Genomic DNA, 21,981 nt, shown 5'->3' on the forward strand with positions numbered 1-21,981 from the left:
AAATACAGTTAAAAAGTAAAAATTTGCAAAGCAAACTGGTGCTCAGTTGTGTATTTACTTCTCTCTTAGGTATTCGCTCTGTGAGCTTTTATGAACACATAGTGACCGTAGGCACTGGCCAAGGCTCCCTGCTCTTCTATGATATCAGGGCCCAGCGTTTTCTGGATGGCCCATCCGGCTCACCCGGCGGGTACCGGAATCGCACTGCAGAGGGCATCCTGAAACTCTCCACAGGAAGAGGATGGCTGGTAAGATTGTTCATTTTGACCCTTTTTTGACCCAGGTTCTCTGTCTTGTATGCTGAAGTTTTACATATTGATAAGACCTTGAGCTATATATGTATTAGGGGTGGGAATCTTTAGTCACCTCACGATCCGATCCGATTCTGGGAGTCACGATCCGATTCCAGAATGATTCTTGATCTACTTTTTTTCCCGCTTATTAATTAATTAGTTTACTGACTTAAGAATCTTAAAATCCTTAAATTTACATATCCTTACATAATTAAGTACTTTTTAAAATAATTACAAATTGAAAAAAATAATGAAAACAGTTGTATGTTAAGAATTTTCAGCTAATATAACTTCAAAACATACAAGCAAGTAGCAAATAATAAAGAGGAGCATAGAAACATATTACAAACAACAAACAAAGAGTGCTTTCAGTATTTAAGATTATCTGAACGTTTTCCATTCTAGAAATGTGAGTGATTTTTCTTCATCTTTACTGTTGTTTTTTACTATGACATCATAGACAGCGGGAGATAAGCTGCATTCACGCATGGATCTCTTTTGAAATAATAAAAAGTAATGTGGTTTGTCCGGTCCATTTAATCCCTTAAAGGAACACTCCACTATCTTTGAAAATAGGCTCATTTTCCAACTCCCCTAGAGTTAAACAGTTGAGTTTTACCATTTTCGAATCCATTCAGCCGATCTCCGGGTCTGGCGGTAGCACTTTTAGCTTAGCTTAGCATAGATCATTGAATCTGATTAGACCATTAGCATCTTGCTCAAAAATGACCAAAGAGTTTCTATATTTTTCCTATTTAAAACTTGGCTCTTCTGTAGTTACATCGTGTACTAAGACCGACGGAAAATGAAAAGCTGCGATTTTCTAGGCCGATATGGCTAGGAACTATACTCTCATTCCAGTGTAATAATCAAGGAACTTTGCTGCCGTACCACGGGTGTAGCAGGCTCAATGATATTACGCAGTGGCTGAAAATAGTCCCAGCTAGGTAACTATCAATAAGCCTATTTTCAGGCGCTGCGTAATATCATTGCGCCTGCTGCACCCATGGTACGGCAGCAAAGTTCCAAAGCAGCCTTCACAAACAAAGCGCGTGTCGGCATTTGAAATTGAAAGCAGCCTTCTGTTAGTGAGGTTCATATTTTAAATATATAAGTCCACTGCATTCCAAACCACATAAATGATGACTTCGTAGAGCATTTGTAAGGAAAATACCGATGGGCGAGACCGCACACTTCAAGTGTAACATCAAACAAAGCTCGCGTCTCTTACAGCGCATCCGGTCCAATGAAGCCCGTGAATGTCCTTGTAATTCGCTTCAACCTTTCTGAACTTTATGAAAGATTATTTTACGGAAGGTTCGAGTGGTGTATATGTGTGAGGAATTAGAAGCAAGCAGAATACGGGTGTTTCTAAAGCAAACTCAGCGTCATCGCGCATCTGGTTAAAAACTAAGCTCAGAATCGATCCTGAATCGTTGGAGAGAGAATCGCGATTTTTTTCTCCCACCCCTAATATGAACGTTATATTTGACTTGGTGCTGAAGAAACATTTAATATAATCAATGTTGAAAACAATTGTGAAATATTTTTTAACATTATAAATGTATTTTCTGTCACTTTTAATCAAATGAATGCATCATTGCTGAATAAAAGTATTAATTTCTTGAAAAAAGTCTTACTAACGCCAAACTGTTGAACAGTGGTATAATTCTGTTTTAAACTAAATCTGATACTCAAACAATTACTGTTTTGCAATTAGTTTTCTTTTTTTTTAAAGAAACTTGCTCATTTGATTTACATGTAATATTGCTATTTTTCCTTTTGCTGTATATGCCCCCTACCTGGTTTTTGCCATGAAATCTTTGGACGGGCTTTTGAATTAATTAGTCTATATATAAGCTCCTTTACAAAGTGCTTACTCTTGAAGTTGGTTGCCTGCAGCATCAGTCTCTGCTTACCATATGGAAGTTCATTAAGCAGAAATGCTGTCTGCTGCATTAATCAGGAGTCCACATGGAAGTATAACTACTATTTGATTGGCTTAATTGACCCACTTAGGTTGCTGCCCTTTTGTTACAGCTTTGAAGAATTTAACTATGTAAGGGATAATGTACAGTCAGCCTGGTCATTATTGCAAACTGAACAACAACTCTGCACATTGGGGTTTTAATTTTCCTGTCTAAGGCTATTTTGTGATAACGACCAGCCGACTGTACATTATCCTGCTTATTACACATTATATACATATTATAGACTACCGTTCGAACTTTTGGGGTCAGTAAGATTATTAAAAAATGCATACTTTTTTCAGAAAGGATGTATTAATTTGATCAAAAGTGACAGTAAAGATTTCCATTTTAAATAAATGCTGCTCTTTTGAACTTTCTATTCAATGAATCCTGTAAAAATACATTTATCACATTTTCTGCAAAAACATTACGCAGGACAACTGTTTTCAACATTTCAACAAGAAATGCTTCCACCAATTCAGCATATTAGAATGATTTCTAAAGATCATGTGACACTGAAGACTGAAATAATGATGCTGAAAATTCAGCTTTTGCCATCACAGGAATAAATTCCATTTAAAGTATTTTATACTAGAAAAAGTTAATTTAAATTGAAATAATATTTCACAATATTACAGTTTTTACTGTATTTTTGATTAAATAAATGTAGCCTCTGTGAGCATAAGAGGCTACTTTCAAAAACTTTTGAACTGTAGTGTATGTATATTTTGATTGAGGCTGAAATGAATGCACAAAATCCCTATCAGTCAGGTTCTCTATTTGCATTTCTCCCACAGAATCACGATGACACGTGGAGAAGCTACTTTTCCGACGTTCGCTCCTTCCCGAATGCCGTGTACACACACTGCTACGACGACTCCGGCACCAAACTCTTTGTGGCTGGTGGGCCTTTGTGTTCTGGCCTACATGGAAACTATGCCGGCCTCTGGAGCTAGCCTCTGTCATCCCTCCATTTCGCTCTCACGTACCATGTGCTTAAAGGCCATCTTCCGTTTTTCTTCCCATTCATTTTCACTTCCGGTTTAGCTTCTATCCAAGATTTTCCTCTATTTCTCAAAGGACTCAGGAGCATAGATGTGATTCTCAACTGTTTTTGTGCTTGTTCTTATGTCTTTCAATTTTCGTTTGCCTGTTGTACTCCTGAATTCACGTCTGTTTTTTTTGTGTGGGGAAAAAACAGCAAAGAAAAAGAAAGATCTCCTGATCTCCTGTAGGAGTTCATTTGAGTCCGGAAAGATTGGAGGTTTTATCCTCTGTGCATCAGCTGCCTGAACCTTTGAGAACTGTGAAATAGTGTAAAAATATATGAAAATATGTAACAGTCTATCTGGGCATTACGTTATACGTTATATATATATAATTTTTTTTTATTTTTTTTTTTTAAGACATGCCGTTGAGTTTGTTTTGCTGTGTTTTTCAAAGACCTGCTGATCAGCTCCTTTTCTTGGCTCACAGTGGACTGATATGACATTGTAGATCCTGAAAAAGCTGAGAATAGACATTTAAAGATGAATCCTGGTGAAATTAACGGACAGCCTGATCTGTAACCTCACTCTGGACATTGGGGTCAAGACTGTAGTTATATGAAGAGCACGGAGTAAACATGGACATGAGTCAGATAGCAGTCAATGAAGACTCACCCGCTGTTTTTCTTTTTCCCTTTATGTTTTCCAAAATAATGGCAGGGAGAGACAGTTGTAAGAAATCACAGATACTGTTTGTGTTCCGTTTGAGGTATCTTGGAGAACGCCTCTTTTTATTGCAAAATCTGTATTAACACACGCATACACTCACATCAAGATTGCAATTTTCCCTCTGTGACATTTAGACGTCTTATTTATTTTGTATTGTTGCCGTCACTAGCACTCATGACGTTCAGGTACAATCATATTTGTTAGGATTTTTGCTTCTCATCATCTTCTCTGCTTAAAGGCAGGGCATTGTTGTGTGACATTGTTGCCTTTTCAGAGTCTTTCTGTGAAAGACTGTTGCAGATTGAATTTGTTTAGGCTTTTTCTTTTCTTTTTTTACACATGATAATCTTCATGGAATTGTCACAAAATGGCTAGTACAGTGAACACAGTAACAGGCATATATTAAGCAGAAAATAACCATCACTTTTAAAATGTATTTTATATATATAAATGTATATGTATACATATTTGGAATCTAATAGAGGGAGAATACAATATATGTAAATGTCAGGATATATGTGCGTGTGTGTGAGTGAACTAATCTGTCATTATTTTAGTGGTGCCCTTTTTTATACTCACTTCCTGAATGTTTTTACAGATTACAAGTGTAAAGATATTGTACAATATCAAAACAAAAGAAAAGAAAAACAAAAGACATTCTTCAAAAAGAAAAAGAATAAAAGTTTATTGATGTATTTTTCTTCCATTCTGGCTTTGGATCCTGATTTTCTTTATACTCAATACTTCTGCTGACTTTTAAAGGGGTCATATGATGCTATTTTAAAGATCATTATTTTGTGTATTTGGTGTAACAGAATATGTTGACATGCTTTAATGTTCAAAAAACACATTATTTTTCAAATACTGTACATTATTGTAGGTCCTCTATGCCCCGCCTCTCTCAAACACGTCGTTTTCAACAAAGCCCCCTCCTTTGACAATTAAAGCTTTTCATTTGAATTTCTAATCGATTTTTAACATTATATGATGAAATGTGACAGTTCACTAGGTGAGAAAAAAAAGTTGGCATTACCGGAGTAACGCTGCTCTGTAGTGATTAATTTGACCGCTGGAGGCGCACATCGTGTTATGATTATTAACAGGCGTTACAGAATGGGCGTTCATGTGTATCATCTGTAGGGAGCAATAATGTATACTCAATACAATAAATCCTCATTTAACGTATGTTTTTAAAGTCAAGAAGCATGAAAATATTTTAAACAGAAAAGGAGTAGTGATAGCTGAATGAGTAAATTATGACAACATTCCCCTTTAAGACTTTACACAATTTATTAATTGCATTTTGATTTATTTTATGTTGTGAAATTATGTTTTTTTGTATGACTTACTGTGTACGTGCGCGCGCGCTTGTGAATGTGCTTGCTGGTGCGGGAGCGCGCCTGTATGATCTGCATGGAGAGAAGCGGCAGCGGCGCGGTGACGGTCACGTGACGGAATCTGCTGCTGGCTGAGTGAAGCGTGTTAGCAGGTAATAAAAAATAACAAATCTCTTTCAGACTCTCACTGGTCTTTATAAATCAAGCGTTACGTTATTAACATTTCCATTTCTTTGTCTTCCATCTGTTTTAATCCGTCGCTGAATGTTTTTCGAGGTGATGTTGTCTTTTCTATGGCTTTGTTTTGCCTCAGTTTAGCTTATTCGTCTTTAGCTCTGCTGTGAGACCGTTTTCCTCAAACATCCCTTTACAACCCCTTTACATTACCATTAAACCAGTTTTTCGTCCATTAAAAAGGTCATATTGATACACCTTGGTGTTTAAATGCTCTTGAGGATTTACATGTTATGAACAAGGACGCCGGGCGGTCGTGAGTTAGCCAGCTAAGCTACAACAATTGGAGAGAGGAAATGACATTAGAGATCATGGACAAAGGAGAGCAGAGACTGCGCTTATGCGCTTCACAAACTCTTTTTTTACACATTCATAGGGTTTAAAAACACTATTCTAGCATCTCTAATGAATCTATAAAGATAAACTAGAATGCTGACCCTGGTCTTGGAACTAAATTCCCTTTGTTTGAGCCATCATATATATTTTGTTTAATTTTGTTATGTGTATGAATGTAGTTTGTTTTTTAGGATATAAAACATATTTAAAGAAACTCGCGAGGCAAGCAGAGTCATTTGTGCATATGCTTTGATTATGGTCATTTATTTAAAGTTTTCTAAGGTGATTGAGCCATCACATATGGTTTGATTATGAAGGTGATTGTTTATTAATCTTTTGCAGTTTTATACAATTTTATTAGTATTTGAAACTGAACTTTTTTTTTAGTGATAAACCAATTATTTGGCCTTTTTGAGATTATTCACATTGGCCAGTGTTTATATTCAATTGAGAAGTGGTCATTTGCTTATGTAAAAATAATGCACATTTCATAATGCACATTTTCTGTTTTCATACATTTTGGTGTATTTTTGGTAAATGTTGTCAAATAAATGTTCATTTAATTTCAGTAATTATTTGCATCTAATTTTCATTAAATTGTTTAATGTAAATTCTTTCATCTTCACAGTCATATGTGTTTTGGTTGTGCTCTGCTTAGTCCATTGAGCTCCTTTATCGTAATCAATGATAACATTTTTGGTGTATTTCTCAGTCCACATCTTTAAATGTGCTTTATTGTCTGTAAATTTGATGACACTGTGGGTGGTCTGCTGACCAAGAGAAAAGGCTTTGTTTTTCCATTTTGTAAGGATCTCAGAAAAGTCCCCACATGAGACCATTGTCAGCTGGCAGAATCACTTACGTGGGTTGTTTTGCGTACTGTCATCATTAAATGGTTTGTGACCAGCAGCGCTTGCACAGCTAGACTCGTCCCAGTAAGATCTTTATGATGTATATTGCAAACTGGACATTTTTGGCAGATATTATCTGATGATCTCCATACGTCAGAATCTAGTCGGGCTTTTGCTGTGTGACTGTGTGGAAGGGTTAAACGTGCACAATGTGATCTCTTTTAACAGCCAAGAAAAGCCTACTGTATCCATCACAGATGTTATGTGTGTTGCCTTGTCTTCTGTGTGAGCATGTAACACTTGCTGATGTTTTAGTCTTAGTTTCATGGATGTGACACTATAGTACATTAGTTTGTTCACAAGTTTTAATTTGGTGGAAAATCATCCAAGAAGGTTTTTAAAGGACTTTCACCCCAAAAAAAAAAGGAAATTCTGTTATTTATTCACCCCCATGACATTCTAAACCAGACAAATTTTTTTGGAATACAGAAGCAGACATCTGCACTTTTCCTTACAATGAACGTGAATAGGTAAGCGGCTGTCCAGCTCCAAAATTACCTTAAAATAGGGGTGTAACGGTACACGTATTCGTACCGAACCGTTTCGGTACGGGTCTTTCGGTTCGGTAAAGTATAATAAAAACAGTCCATATCACTCATCCCCTAAGTTACAAATTTTTCAAACCCATATGATTGCTTTGTGTGAGAAACAGACCAAATGTTTAATTATAGAGTGGGGGAACTATGACATCAGAATCCGGAGGAGTAATTCGCCTCGGGTTCCTTTGAGATTTTCCTATGAGGTTTTATAATGGGTTTTTTTCAATTAATGAGTAAAATAAAGCCTGTGGTAAACATAACTTGACAATACTTTTACATTTTGTTCTACAACGTAAATTACACGCATCCATACCCAAAACACACATATTGAAGCAGTTATGTTCATTTTTGAAAACGTATGCTTTTAATAAGTAATTGGATAAGAACGTGTGTGAACAAAGTGTTGGCCTAAGTGAAAATACAGAGAATAAACTAAATATTATTTAATCGTTAAAGAATGTGATTTAGACCTGGGTTATCATTTCCTTGTTTTGCGCTAGGAAAACCAACATATTAACCTTATGTGGTTTCAGGGAGGATCACATGGGGGTAACAATATTCCCGGCGGCACTGAAAACCCTTTCCGACGGTGTGCTCGTTGCACAAATACACATGTATTTGCGCGCGACTTTGGAAAGCAGCGGAAATCTAGACTGATTATCGCGCCACCAGGACAGTGGATTCGCGTTGGAGTCTATGCACTCCTCCTGCAGGTAGCGCATGAGCTCGTTATCTGCTCGTGCTCTCTTGGGTATGGGCGCTGATGCAGAGGTTGTCCGTGACTTCAGCAGGTCTCCAAGAGTCTTTTTCTTTGCTGCAGGTGGCACCACCGCTTGTCCTTCGTCTCCAACCACTGACGCACTGGCAGTGCTCCCTTCGTCCTCCTCTCCCACCATCTCTTCGATGATGTTGAATTTTGTCTCCGTGTCATTGATATAATTGCCCCTATATCGAGGATCTAAAAAACAGGCCTTTTCCAAAAGTTTTTATAAGGCAGCTGGTTCATACTTCCCCTGTAGAACACTGCACATTTTGTGCTTTATGTCCGATGTTAATGTGGTATCCTCATTTGATGGTTTAAGCATATCTTCTGTCAGGAGTTTCAGGTGGGTTTGACTGAAGACAGTGTAACGTAGCTCTCGCCAGACAGCAGATCCGTAAACGAAACCCCGGATACAAACAGTTCGCGGGAAAATGACACTCGTAACACTCTTGTATCATTATTAATTCATTTAATATTCAATGCACAGTGATGAATTGTAAAACAAGAAGGCCACAGCCTCATGAAAAAAAAAAACGTGAACACTGCGGTTGCCGCGGTTTCTGCGGTTGCTTTCCTTCCTCTGCGGTTGGCTCGTCAATAGCGCGGTATTACAATATTGCGGTTATCGCGACAGCCCTAATGACAACCATATTTATTAGAATACAAGATTGCATGGGTCGAAGTATCAATTTTATTTATTTATTTAGGGTTTGAGGCAAGTGGATATTTTGTAAGGCAAGAAAAATCTGAACCACTGGCCAAATAGAAATAATCCTTAGCGTTGAGCCCTGTATTTGATAGTAAATATTAGCCTTTTAATGACAAATATCATAATTGTCGATTATTCCCTTGAAATTGTAATTAATTACGTTTATCACAATTTACACAGAATGATGTTTAGGCCGTATCATTGTTTGAAGCAACTGCATGCCATATTTTTAGATGAAAATAAACAAGCTGAAAACACTAACTGAAAAACTTTTATTGCTTTTCTATAGTATTAAGCCTCAAATGTGAACTATACATTGGATTGTTTTCTTCTTTAAATAAAAAAGGAAAAATATGCATGGTACTATAATGTTATACTAAAACTAAAATTAAAACAATGGAAAAGCCTTTAAGACAACCTGTAGAAAGAAATAAACACATCTTAAGCATGCAGAATAACATAAGTGTGCTTTGAACAATTACGTAATTGTGGCATGATGGCATCTGTAATTGTAATCGCGATTAGAAATTTGATTAATTGTGCAGCCCTACACAGAGCTATTGTATGACTTCAAAAGACCTGGAATATAGAGCATGAATCATATGGACTATGCTTTTTTTTAACTGGACAGGTAATATGGTGTGATTACAAAGAAAAGAATAAAAGATGGAAAAACATGCAGGTTTTGAAATGACTTGAGTCATTGATGACAGAATATTAATTTTAAGGTGAACTATCCCTTTAATATTTCCTTGTTTCAACATCTGAAGTTGTTGTGTAAATGTGCTTTTCATGGGTAATAAAAAAGGTCACTTACCAGCATGACTAAAAGAGTCTGTCACCTTAAACGGAAATGTTTTATGTAAACATTGAAGAGCGAGATGTGTGAGATGTTTTGATCATCAATACATGCTTCAATGTAGATTCAAGTTAAGTAATGTTAAGTAATAAACATTCCTCGATGTTCTTCTGTTTTGAGGACTAAGTTGTAATTTGGTATGCATGAGGAATGACTATGTAATGTGATTTGAGTGTGAGCATTTTAAAAGCACACTACAGGCTAGTTGTGACGTGTTAGCGGACACCAGTGTGGTCTCGTAGCGTAGTCTTCATTTCAGCAGGGCTCGGATAAGCTCGATTGTTTTTTCTACAAGGGTTTCTGGCGGTCAGAGTATTGCTCAATCTTGCCCAACTGGGTTTAGGAGAAAGGAAATCTGATACGACCCTTGTGTGTTTGCCTGACGCTGCGTGGGACACTGAAGGGAAGATCTGCAGAAAACGTCAGCTATAGCTCACTTGAACAAAACTCGTCTGGTGTCTGCAAATATTTGGACTAGAGTCTAGGACATGGAAGCTGTTTCTGAATAATAACCACTTCTTGTTTTTGGCTTTGTTTTTCTTCCAGATTTTTCTGTTTTGTACATACATTGTTTTGTATATACTGTATATGATGACCTCGGTGGGCGTCGAACGAGCCCGGGGCACTCGAGACAAAGCACTGCCCACTACCACACAGACCACACAACCACAGAAACATCTTCAGGTGAGTAAACGACAACATATGGAAATGCCATGTTAGGAATAACATGCAACTAAATTATTTCTGCAGTGTACAGTATGACCATAATCTGCTGGGTACTGTATCCCAGAATATGCTTGACTTGACCTTCCATTTTCCTTAGGGAGAGTGTACATAAGACACTCTTGCATTAAAAACAGGTAGACAGAGCAGATTGCTGTTAAGCCTCACTTTTAAGTTGAACTGTTTATAAAGTGACATCTTTAAAGGAATAGTCCACCCAACAATGAAAATTGTCATCATTTACTCCCCCTCATGCCATTCCAAACCTGTATGCATTTTGGAACAGAAAAGAATGTTGCTAACCAAACAGTTACGGGCCCCATTGACTTCCATAGTTTTTTTTTTTTTTTTTGGTCCATACTATGCAAGTCAGTGATATTCAAAACTTTCATGCAGGTTTGGAATGGCATGAGAGGGAGTAAATTATGACAGGTTTCATTATTGGACTGGCTATCCCTGTAACGCAATGCTTGTGATGGGATGCTCAAAAACAGAGAGAGGTGAATGTTTTTGGCTTTAAAGAAGAAGAATTTAACACAGCTTCTCCAAGAGAACATGCTGCCAGTGCTCAAATTAAAAAGCCACTAAAATAAAAACTGCAGGCATGTATGAAAATCTAGATAGTGGTACTCTAGACTAGTCATCTTCGCTAACCGATTAGTAAGTTACTATTTGATTACACTACCAAAATTTAACAAGTTTCACAAACTTATTAATAACAAGTAATTTATCTTATTACATTAATGGTCTACATTTTAATTTCAGAGGTAATAACTGGACTCTTATTTGCTGAATAAAACATACAAAGTAATGAGGTCTTGTGACAAAGTATTTAAAGACATTTATTGTTGCATAATGCATACTTTTATGTTTAACAAAGTGGAAGGCAGTATACAGTATTGTGAAGTAGGCTTGTTGCCAAACACACTCGCAGTGGAACATGTCTGCTTCCACTTGTGTGTGATATGTCTTGACCATGAATCTGACTGCTCAAACAATTGCCTTTTATTTTTTAATATTGATTCTTGGTCACTCATTCTGATGTTCATAACTTATTCTTATTCCAATTACAGGCTACAGCCGAACAGATCCGACTGGCCCAGATGATCTATGACAAGAATGATGCAGATTTTGAGGATAAAGTGAAACAGGTAGGCCTATGAGAAGCTCTTTTCATTCAGAGTAAAATGATGTTTTAACTCCTCTGTTAATGCTAATGATGTCCATATTTGCTCACAGCTCATGGAGGTTACAGGGAAGAACCAAGACGATTGCATGGTTGCTCTTCATGACTGCAACGAGGATGTCAACAGAGCCATCAACTTCCTGCTTGAGGGAACTTCTGATGCGGTAAGAATCCCATCCAACAGATGCACATTAGGGGTGTGCGATATATATAGTCTACGATGATATCATAATTGTTGTTTAAACGATATGCGATTTGACATTATAGAGTATATTGCAAAAACACACCCAGAGAGTGCACGCATACACTACCTGATATATGTTAGAGACTACTGTGTGCATTTAGAGTTCACATTTTCACTGCATGATTTAGTCTATTAAAATACTTTTAGAATTTCCCCAAAATTCAAAGTAAGGTGGCAAAAATGGCTTTTATGACTTTTATATGTCTTATATTTATATAATCTGATGTAGTTAATATCACACAAAGAGTGAGGATTTTCTCCAAATATCAGCACGATTGAAAATGTGATGTTCAATAAACAAGTTAATATTTTAGACACATTTTAGACACTATTTTATTTTTGTTTTTGCTGTATTTTGACAACGAAAATAGTTCGAAACAAAGCCTCTGAGCAAAATATGAGGTGTTTCTTTACTGAATAACTCAGTGGGTTGAACAAATCGGTTGAATGAATGACTCAATGACTCATTCATGCAGTGAATTGCGCCACCTACTGGCGATTTTAGGTTTATATTTATAGTATATTTCCCTTCTCCCTCCCCCCCAAAAATAATTTTAAATGTCAGAATTCAAAATTTGTTTTGTATTTGTAACTGCAGGTTAATTGCATTCATGTCCTGCATTAAACAGTCTGTGTAAAAGCATCTAAATGCCACTTCAAATGCAGATTCTGTGCCACCTCTGCATTGCAAACACAAATTTTGTTGATACTGATTTTATTTGGTAACAGCCCTGTAGTGTCTTACCATTTGAATTTATTGATTAAATGTAAAATCAATTTAAACTATTTCTGTTACTCCTGCAAACTAACCACCTCACAGAATATGAAGAATATCAAAAGCTTTGGGAGTCAGCTGTCCACAGCAGTCCTAAACCTGTCAAAGTACCAGCACAATAACATGCTCAGCAAAATATAATCTAATTATCGTTATCAACAAAATTCCAGAAAATATCGAGATATTTTTTTTGTCATTATCACACATCCCTAATGCACATGTGACTAGTCTACTTAGTAGGCACTAAAACGCATGATGAGATTTTAAAAAAATGGGAACTGGTTTTACTGAAAACATCGCTACTGTCAGCTGTTTTGTGGCAGGCCTGTAAAGGCAGAACAATTTGTCTAGCAATATTTGTCTATATTTTTATTTTTCTGCATGTTTTTTGTTTCTTTTTTTAGCTTAATGATGAACATACCACAGTGCTTAATATCCAGATTCATGTGTGATTGATGTTAATGTACTTCACAAATGAAGCATCTGTGACTATTGTTGTGGTGAAATTTGAGAGGCCTCTGCTTATAGACTAGGATTTGTTTGAATGATTTCTGGGAATGAAACTCTAAAATAGAAAGTGGGTCGCTTCTGTAGTGTTGATCAGAAGGTAATCCTGTGTCATAACATACCTCTGCCTCCACCTCTGTGTCATAATACAAGCTCCTAAATGTCCTTCATCAGCAATAATGATTCTACAGTAATGATTAGCAAACCTTTTTTTTAAATCAGTTATGTAAAATGGCATTGATACTTGACACCTGCTGTACGATTATCTTCTTTTAGTTTTTTGTATGTTCTGACTGCTGCTGATTCATCTCTCCATCATCTTTCAGACCAGTTGGGAAACAGTTGGAAAAAAGAAAAGTCTTGGAAAGGATGCCACCTCCACGGAGAGTAAGGAAAACAAGGAGAACAGGGAGAAGAAAGAGAGGGAAAGCAGCAAGGGTCGTGGAGGAGCGAGCCGTCGTGGCAGAGGGACCAGTCGCAACCGGCCAGGTGAGTGATTTGATGAGATTTCCTTGTGTTTACATGGCTGTTTTGTTTGTATTCAGTAGCAATATTTAAACAATAATTTTTCCATTTGATTTTGTGTGAGTAGGGTTTAAATTTTAAAAGGCTTATCTGTGATGTTACTTTATTATCTATATAGCGAGGACTGAGGAGAATGGCGTAGACCCTGCTGCTGTTGAGAGAGGTGCTGACCGTGGCCGCAGGGGAAGAGGGAGAGGTGAGCTCACACACACAGTGTAAACATCTCCTACTCTGTCATTTGCATCAGTTGTGCTTATTAAGAATGTGCAAAACTACATTTACAAAACCGATTAGCAGGGTTTTCTGTATTAGGGAAGGATTAGACTCATGTCCACCAGATTAGTCATAGCAGGTGATTTGAAATATTGAAAGTGGTGCTTTGATGTCTGTAGCAGTGGTGCTTTAAAGGGGATGAATTTCACAGAGTGGGTTTTACCCCCTAATGGCCTGACAGTTATAGCAGCTGTAGACTGTCAGCAGCGCATTAGAACCTTCTGTGAGAAGTTGCATGCCCATTTTTGAAGTGGAATTTAAATATCTAGCTGTTGGACATTTAGGATGTTTGACCATTCTGACTCATCCCCAAGTGTTTATGAGTTGGTGGTTTTTTCACAGTGTCTGGAGGTAGAGGCAGAGGTCGGGCTCCAGTTACCAGCAGGTTTACAGCACAGGGGATGGGGTGACTGTCACGAATTATGATATTTTAACCTCGAATAATATTCATTATCATACAGCAGCCACCTGAGACCCTGTCTCACTCTCTGTGTATCCTCCTGCAGGACCTTTAACCCTGCAGACTACACCACAGACAGAAGGACGTCAAATTCACATGCTGATGTCTGGGAGACGGGGGCCAACGACACTACAGATGGGACAGGTAAGAGACCTCTACTGCACAGAACATATTTCCCAGTCTTTAGGCCCACTCTCATCTCTCTTTCTCTCTTTGACATGTTCTGTTCAGTGGCATGGCAGAACACTTTGGACGAGTGGGCAGCTGAAGACTGGAGTGAAGATGTGAGTGTGAGTCATGCTCTATAATTAACCTCCTGTGCATTATGGGATTTGCAGAGCTTGAAATGAATAAGCCCGAAAAGACATGGTATATGCATTGTCCAGAAATGTTAAAGGTTAGCATGTAGACAATAGTGATGTTAAATATTTTTTAAAGTATTTTGTAATATCTGTCTTTTTATCATTTGTATGTTATATAAAACATACATATTATACTTATATATGTAGAATTCTGTAATATATAAGTATGGCAATTATGTTTTTAAAATATTTTAAGAAAATTAACATAATATTTGATGTATTTTATGTAGTATTTTAATATATAAATTAAAATTATTACAATGAGAAATGTATAAAATCATTTAAATATTATTTATAATTATTTTTATATATTGCTATTTTTATATAATATTAATGTATTGCTTATATAATTTTAGAATATCTCTTTCATAATATCTCATCTCATATTTGTATACTGTAGTCATATTTAATATTTCACATTTTTGTGCTACAAAAATAAAAGTACTCATTTGTCCTTTTTTAATCTCCAAAGCTCTCTGAGACCAAAGTGTTCACTTCCTCTTGTGCACCCCCAACTGAGAACCCCATCACACCTGGCCAAAGGTAGTCAAGTTAGAACTGTGGTTCTCATTTCATTCCAATCTTGTGACGATTACAGCCATTGCAAATTGCTTGTTTTTTTTTCACTGACTATTTTGTGTAATTCGTTGTAGTCTGGACCTATCAACTCTGCTGCAGAAGCCTGTGGATCGAGAGGAGGTGGGAGGTCTTAAGGCCGTGGGCTCCTCTCAGGGGCTTGGCCACAGTCTGGTCTTTACAAACTCCCACCACCAGCCTGCTCGCAACGGAGGCACTTCTGCTGGTTCCAACAGCTACACACACGCCACACTGGTGAGACAATCCACAGGCCTGATTTATAGCATTTAGAAAACTGTTTTCCTAGAGGATGAACGGCAGTAACTGGTGTACCTATGTTAAAGGTGCTTCAGTCACATATTCTACAACTTAAATAATTTTGATTTCTTTTACTTTCTAGTTAGTTATTTTAAGACTAGGTGTATTGTGGTATATTGTTCAAAAGCACTAGAGCTGGCTTAGTGAGATCTGAATGGGTTTCCTGATGGCACCTGTCCTTTGTGTCTTTTTCCAGTCCTCTGTTTTGGGTTCTGGTTTTGGAGAGCTGGGTGGTCCAAAACTCGGGCAGACGGCCGGGCAGCAAATACTGGAACAGCTGAAGGGGCCTGGTCTTGGGCAGCTTACCTCCCAGCCCTCCAGCACAGGGACCAACTGCACCCCTGTAGGGGGGCTGGTGGGGACGGGGATGTCTGTCCCCTCCTCCTCCTGGGACATCAAACCTCCTGGAACACAGAGCGCCACTTCATCCAGCACAGGGACCAACTGCACCCCTGTAAGGGGGCTGGTGGGGACGGGGATGTCTGTCCCCTCCTCCTCCTGGGACATCAAACCTCCTGGAACACAGAGCGCCACTTCACTCCCCTCCCAATTCAGTCGTGAGTGTTACAATTGCTTTACTGACCCGGAAACACAAACTCGTTCAGTCTTGCAAACATTTGGCTATGCATTAACTATGTTAATTTCGATGAACTTCTTCACACTGCATCCATTTTTTTTTATTTAGTCCAACATTACTTGATGTGTATGTGCCTTTTCTGAATTTTTTGCACTGTAGGGGAGTTTCAGATGCAGCCAGAGCCATCATTGGTGCTAAGCAAAGTCGCCCAGCGACAGCAGACTCACACGGGGCCTCTAGCCAGGCAACTCAGCCCTCCCACCCTGTGCGCCCCTTCACCCGCCCCGGGCACACTGGAAGCCTTTCCGAAAGCACCGGAAACTTCTCAGCACCGTGATGGGCCCTCGATGGCCCCCTCACAGACAGCCGAATCTCAGGGCAGCAGCACGCATCAGCGGCAGATAAAGACTCAAAAGCGACGGATACCTCCCACTTCCAAGGTGACTAGAGATTAAAAAACCATTGAGGTGGAATGCTTTGTAAGATCTATTCATGAACTCTCTATTACCAACTAGTTTGTAGATAAACATACATGAAATGGCCTTCGCAACCCATTTTGCTTACATAATCTGGCTTATTTCTGGGTTCAGCTTTCAACCAAAAAGTGTGTAAGGTGGGGCTTGATTTTATCCATCTGGAATTTGAGTTGTGAAAAGTGGGTGTTACCAGAATAGTGGAGAAGAACATGTTACAATGTTTTTTTTTTGTTAGGTTTTTTGAGGAAAATGCATGGATGAATTGCTAAGGAGTCCATTTATATTTTGTTGTCATTATGTTGTTATGTTTCTTGCTTACATTAATATTAATTGAAGTCATTAGCACAAAATCTTGAAATCATCTTTTATTAAAAAAAAAAACATACTGACCCCATCTTTGGAATGATAGTGTGTAAACCCTGTAATTGTTACAAAAATTAGCTTTTATTGTTTCCATTGATGTTTTGTCAGTATATGCTGCCTGCTTTTATATGCGTGTATTTGCACACATCCAGATTCCCGCGTCTGCTGTAGAGATGCCTGGCTCAGCAGATGTGTCTGGTCTAAATGTGCAGTTTGGAGCCCTGGACTTCGGTTCAGAATCTGCCCTGCCGGACTTTGGCCAGTCGGAGAACTGCAACAGTGAACCCATAAGGGAGGCTGTGGTGGTTCCTCAGTCACAGAGCAGCCTTTACTCTAAACCAATCAGGTCAGTCAGTGGTAGAAATGGAAATACTGAGTCTTGCTGTTGTCTAAATTGTATTTAAGTGCTTTTTCTTTTTCTTTGAGCAGTGGCCTTCATATATTGCTGATTTCCTAAATCTCTCAACGCATGTCTTTCAAACAAATGTTCTCTCTTCAGCTATAAAATATCTCTATTCTGCATGCTAATACATTTCCCATGATCTCGCCTGCAGTGAATCTCTGACTAGTCCGGTCCCTTTGCTGCTGCCTCTGGCCTCTTCTGACAGCATCTACCCCTCTCCTTCAGTACCTCTCCCCAGCCTCGCCCCCTCCCACACCACCCCCAGCTCGGCCGTGGCCCCCTCGTCCTCTTCATCCTCCTCTTCCTCCTCTGCTGCATCATCAGCGGGTAACAGCTTTGACTGCAGTGTGGCTCCTCACTCAAGACTGACCTTCTCTCAGAGCAAGGAGCCTTCTGGACCTGTGACAGTGAGTACCGACAGAGAAACTATAGTTTTAGATGTTTTACAGCTACAGAGCTGTGAAAATGTAAAGATGAATTCTCAGTTAAAGGGTTACATCAACTAAGAATTTAAATTTTCATAATTTACATTGTTGTGGAAAGGTTTGGGGTTCTAAAATATTTTTTTAAATAAATGAATACTTTCATTCAGCAAGGATGCATTAAATTGTGACAGTAAAGACATTTATAATATTACAGAAGATTTCTATTTCAAATAAATCTTGGTCTTTTCACATTTTCTACAAAAATATTAAGCAAAAAATTAATCAGCACAACTGTTTTCAACATTGTTAATAAGAAATAACATTTTTGAGAACCAAATCAGCATATTAGAATGATTTTTGAAGGATCATGTGACACAGAAGACTGGAGTAATGACTTCTGAAAATTTAGATTTGCCATCCCAGGAATAAATGACATTTTAAAATATATTAAAACTGAAATCAGTTCTAAATTAGTCAAAATCTCACAATATTACTGTATTTACTGTATGTTTGATCAAGTAAATGCAGCCTTTGTGAGCACAAGTCTTTTTTTCTAAAACAAATTTTGAGCAGTTGTGTAGGTGCTCTCAAGTTGTTCCATGGATTGATTATTTCTTTAGTGCACAGTACCAATGTACATCAAGGAGTTTATGCTGCCTATATTGATTCAATACACTTTGCTTCCATTTCTGACAGAACTGTTTCAATGGTGCGAGGTCCTCTGCTGCTTTAGACAGTAAGTCAAACTCCTCAGTTTTACCCTTCTTTCTGTGATATATACATTAAAGATTTATTTTTTCCTCTTTATTTTTGTAATATATGACATATATGCCTTCTTCATCAGCCACATCGAGTTCCTCCACTCCAAAACAAGAGTCTCCCTCTCTGAGCAGCAGCACAAGTGTTGCCCCGTCTGCCCCATCCTCACTGTTGCCCCCTTCTGTTACACCACACAGCTCTGCTTTGCCCAGCCTCGCATCTGAGCTGTCCTCGGCCAGCTTACCTCCCCTCAGCAGGTGAGCGAGATGCTTATTTGTACCTTTTCTTTGCACAGTTCTTTCCTCAAAAACGTTATGTGGGCTACTTATATCTGTGACTCTGCCCGCTTTTCCTTTAGTCATGTGAGCAGTGGCCATTCCTCTGTGTTGGCACTTTGCACCACATCTTCACTTACAGTGAGTTCTGTAGGATGCACACACACAGACACAAACACATGCACACTCTCTCTTCACCACTTCCGTTTGTATTTGTCCTCAGTATACCAGTGTGGACAGCGTGAACTCTCTCGCCCCCTCATCGATGCCGTTTTCCTCGCTGCCTGTGTCCGCTCTGCCCAGCAGCAGTGTTGGCAGCTCAGTGAGTGGCAGCAACAGTCTGCACGGGTCTGGAGTTTTGGGTCACAGCATCAACGGTAGCACACCTTCCGGTGTCAGGACTGTCCCGCTACTGTCTTCCTCCAGTGGTGAGAGAGACCACACATCAGTGTCGTCACATCATCTTAATCATAAACAAATATCACGATACCATGAAGTATCCTGAAACCATTCATATCATTTAGATTTGATTCTTTATCAAAAGTACTGTAAACCAGTAACATTGTGTAATATTATAATTAAAAAAAGACTTTTCTTTTTTTTAATGTATTTTAAAATGTAATTTATTTCTGTGATGGCAAAGCTGAGTGCTAATGAAACGTTTAATATTAATGTTGGAAATTGCTGCTTTTTTGTGTAAACTGATATTTTTTAGTAAATAGACAATTCAAAAGAACAAAGAAACTTTTTTTTTGTAACATTACTGTCACTTTTGATCAATTTAATGCATCCTTGCTGAATAAAAGTATTTTCTTTAACATACTTTTGAATCGTACTTTAGACTTTTGTAATGCTTAAGTAACCATTAGTAACCTCATAATAGTGGCCTAGCAACCACCCACGATACCCCTAGCATTGTGGTAAAATGTTTTGGACTCAGGTTTTCTTCAGAAAATATATATATTAAAAAAACACTTTAAAGTTTATTGCATACATATGATTTGAAGTAAAGCTTTGATGTAATAGTGACTAGCAAATGTACATTTACATTTAGTGTATTTTATTTTACATATAAAACAGTAGTATCAGTACCACAATATTGCAATATTATTCATCAAACATATAGACCTTTGCAAACAAATGTGCATAATTCTGTAATGATTTATGATTCTGTCACAATGATTTCATGTTGCAAGCATGTACTGTATATAAACAACAAAAAATATTTGCTTCAAGTCTAATCATAAGCTCCTGTATCCATTTGAGTTGAGGGGAAAATCTGCTATTCTTCATTCTCCAAAAACTCTTCCCTGTCTGTGTGCAGGTAAAACTCCTCCTAATCTCTCTCAGGGGGTTCCTCCGCTGCTGCCTAACCAGTACATCATGGGACCTGGAGGTCTGCTGCCTGCCTATCCGGTAAGAACCTTCCTCCTCTTAAATCAAAACACATCAGTTTTCAGTCCTCTTGTGTAGTGGTGTGTTATTGTGTGTGTGACGTGTAAAGAGTGTATTTGATACATATTTCATTATGTGACCCAGTACAAGCATTAAGTAAGTCTGTGAATATCGAAATACTTAATATTGATTTCAGTAAAATGTATAGTGTGTAAAGTGCTGAAAGTTCTTGTTTGTGTCGTACAGCAGATTTATGGCTATGAAGACCTCCACATGCTCCAATCCAGACTACCAATGGTGAGTCTGAGCCCATCAAATTCCTTCTAGAGCTGCTACTGAGCTTCATGTTTTCTTTTCAAACTTGCTTTATTTTCTTGACTATTAGTTGGCTGACATTGGACATCTTGAGAGCAGAATGGCAGATATAGCTCTATGATATGAGTTATAAACATAACTGCTGATATTCACACATTTACAAGGCTGCTGGTAGGAAACATTTTGAAAGAATGGGAGAGCTAACATCTGTTAATGGGCAAGCATGTGCCGTTATCAGCTCAAAAAGCCCAATGACTAATCGGCCTGACCCAGGCTTGTTACTGTCATTACATAATCGACTGATAATGATTATTTGATGAAGTCATGAGTATTTGAGATAATGTGATCATTGTGCACTGTATATTCTAGTCAATTTAAAATTGCCACCCAAATAAAAATAGCAAATATAAGCAAAAAATAAAGGACTTTAGAATAACTTGTGGTTGCAAAAATAAAAACATTTATGTGTGCATATAATTCATATAATGTAATTATAATAACATTAATATTAATAATAACACATTACTATTCTAATATACAAACAGAGAATCTGTAATTATTATAAGAATATAACTAATTATATTACTACAATATTCAAGCATTAATGGAAAGTGGACTTGTGACATTTAAAGTGGGCAAAAAAGAGAAATATTTAAAATATTAATTAAAATGAAATCTATCCTGTGCAGTATTTGTGCACATGACCTTAAAGAAAATCATATAGACCTAATTTTTCAAGTTCAGTGTCAATAAATGGCTGTGTATGCATAATAAATTTACTGTAAATAACATGAACAAAAAGAAAACTGAATCGTTAAGCACAATCATTTGTATGACAGTTAATTGATAGCCCTAGTCTGGCCAAATGTTCACTCTGTAGTCTTTGCTTTTTCTGATCCCTGTAGGATTACTATGGAATCACATTCCCAGGGCCGACTGCTACGCTGTCTGGCAGAGATGGGAGCCTCGCCAGCAACCCTTACTCAGGTACTACAGTCATGGCCAAAAGTTTTGGCAGTGGCATAAATGTTGTGTTTTGCAAAGTTTGCTGCTTCAGTATTTGTAGATTATTTTTCCACATGTTTCTATGGTATACTGAAAAACAATGAATATCATAAGTTTTAAAGGTGTTTATTGGCATATATATATATATATATATATAATATATATATATATATATATATATATAAAAGCAACCCTGCACATGGATGGTCTCAGGATGCTTCACTGTTGGCACAACACAGGACTCATGGTAGAGTTCACCTTTTCTTCTCCGAACAATTAATTTTCCAGATGTCCCAAACAGTCGGAAAGGAGCTTAATCAGAGAAAATAACTTTGCACCAGTCTTCTGCTGTCCAATCCTTGTACTTCCTGCT

General features: G+C 37.7%; 2 protein-coding genes across 5 annotated transcripts in view; both read left to right on the forward strand.

The window, feature by feature from the left end:
- LOC107665237 (DDB1- and CUL4-associated factor 12-like) overlaps positions 1–4,620 on the forward strand; it is a 20,550-nt gene extending 15,930 nt beyond the window's left edge. Inside the window, exons 8-9 of the mRNA XM_016456040.1 lie at positions 70–248; positions 3,061–4,620. Coding sequence (XP_016311526.1) covers positions 70–248; positions 3,061–3,219 — 338 coding nt within the window. The 3' untranslated portion in view covers positions 3,220–4,620. The remainder of the gene's footprint in view (positions 1–69; positions 249–3,060) is intronic.
- A 752-nt stretch (positions 4,621–5,372) lies between these two features.
- Positions 5,373–21,981, forward strand: part of LOC107665236 (ubiquitin-associated protein 2-like) — a 19,419-nt gene continuing 2,810 nt past the window's right edge. The window contains exons 1-23 of one of the 4 annotated variants that reach the window (XM_016456039.1): positions 5,373–5,467; positions 10,213–10,350; positions 11,463–11,540; positions 11,629–11,739; positions 13,428–13,590; positions 13,745–13,822; positions 14,242–14,284; positions 14,406–14,503; positions 14,591–14,649; positions 15,194–15,264; positions 15,375–15,552; positions 15,812–15,970; positions 16,082–16,172; positions 16,352–16,632; positions 17,184–17,377; positions 17,586–17,841; positions 18,556–18,595; positions 18,704–18,875; positions 18,977–19,034; positions 19,117–19,321; positions 20,218–20,309; positions 20,535–20,585; positions 21,509–21,590. In XM_016456039.1, the coding sequence (XP_016311525.1) occupies positions 10,255–10,350; positions 11,463–11,540; positions 11,629–11,739; positions 13,428–13,590; positions 13,745–13,822; positions 14,242–14,284; positions 14,406–14,503; positions 14,591–14,649; positions 15,194–15,264; positions 15,375–15,552; positions 15,812–15,970; positions 16,082–16,172; positions 16,352–16,632; positions 17,184–17,377; positions 17,586–17,841; positions 18,556–18,595; positions 18,704–18,875; positions 18,977–19,034; positions 19,117–19,321; positions 20,218–20,309; positions 20,535–20,585; positions 21,509–21,590 (2,656 nt within the window). In that variant the 5' untranslated portion in view covers positions 5,373–5,467; positions 10,213–10,254. Of the gene's footprint in view, positions 5,468–10,212; positions 10,351–11,462; positions 11,541–11,628; positions 11,740–13,427; positions 13,591–13,744; positions 13,823–14,241; positions 14,306–14,405; positions 14,504–14,590; positions 14,650–15,193; positions 15,265–15,374; positions 15,553–15,811; positions 15,971–16,081; positions 16,173–16,351; positions 16,633–17,183; positions 17,378–17,585; positions 17,842–18,555; positions 18,596–18,703; positions 18,876–18,976; positions 19,035–19,116; positions 19,322–20,217; positions 20,310–20,534; positions 20,586–21,508; positions 21,591–21,981 lie in introns of all 4 variants that reach the window. The other 3 variants (XM_016456036.1, XM_016456038.1, XM_016456037.1) reach the window with 3 other exon arrangements.

Source organism: Sinocyclocheilus anshuiensis, unplaced genomic scaffold, assembly GCF_001515605.1.
Source record: "Sinocyclocheilus anshuiensis isolate Anshui unplaced genomic scaffold, SAMN03320099.WGS_v1.1 scaffold587, whole genome shotgun sequence".
Lineage (NCBI taxonomy): Eukaryota > Metazoa > Chordata > Actinopteri > Cypriniformes > Cyprinidae > Sinocyclocheilus > Sinocyclocheilus anshuiensis.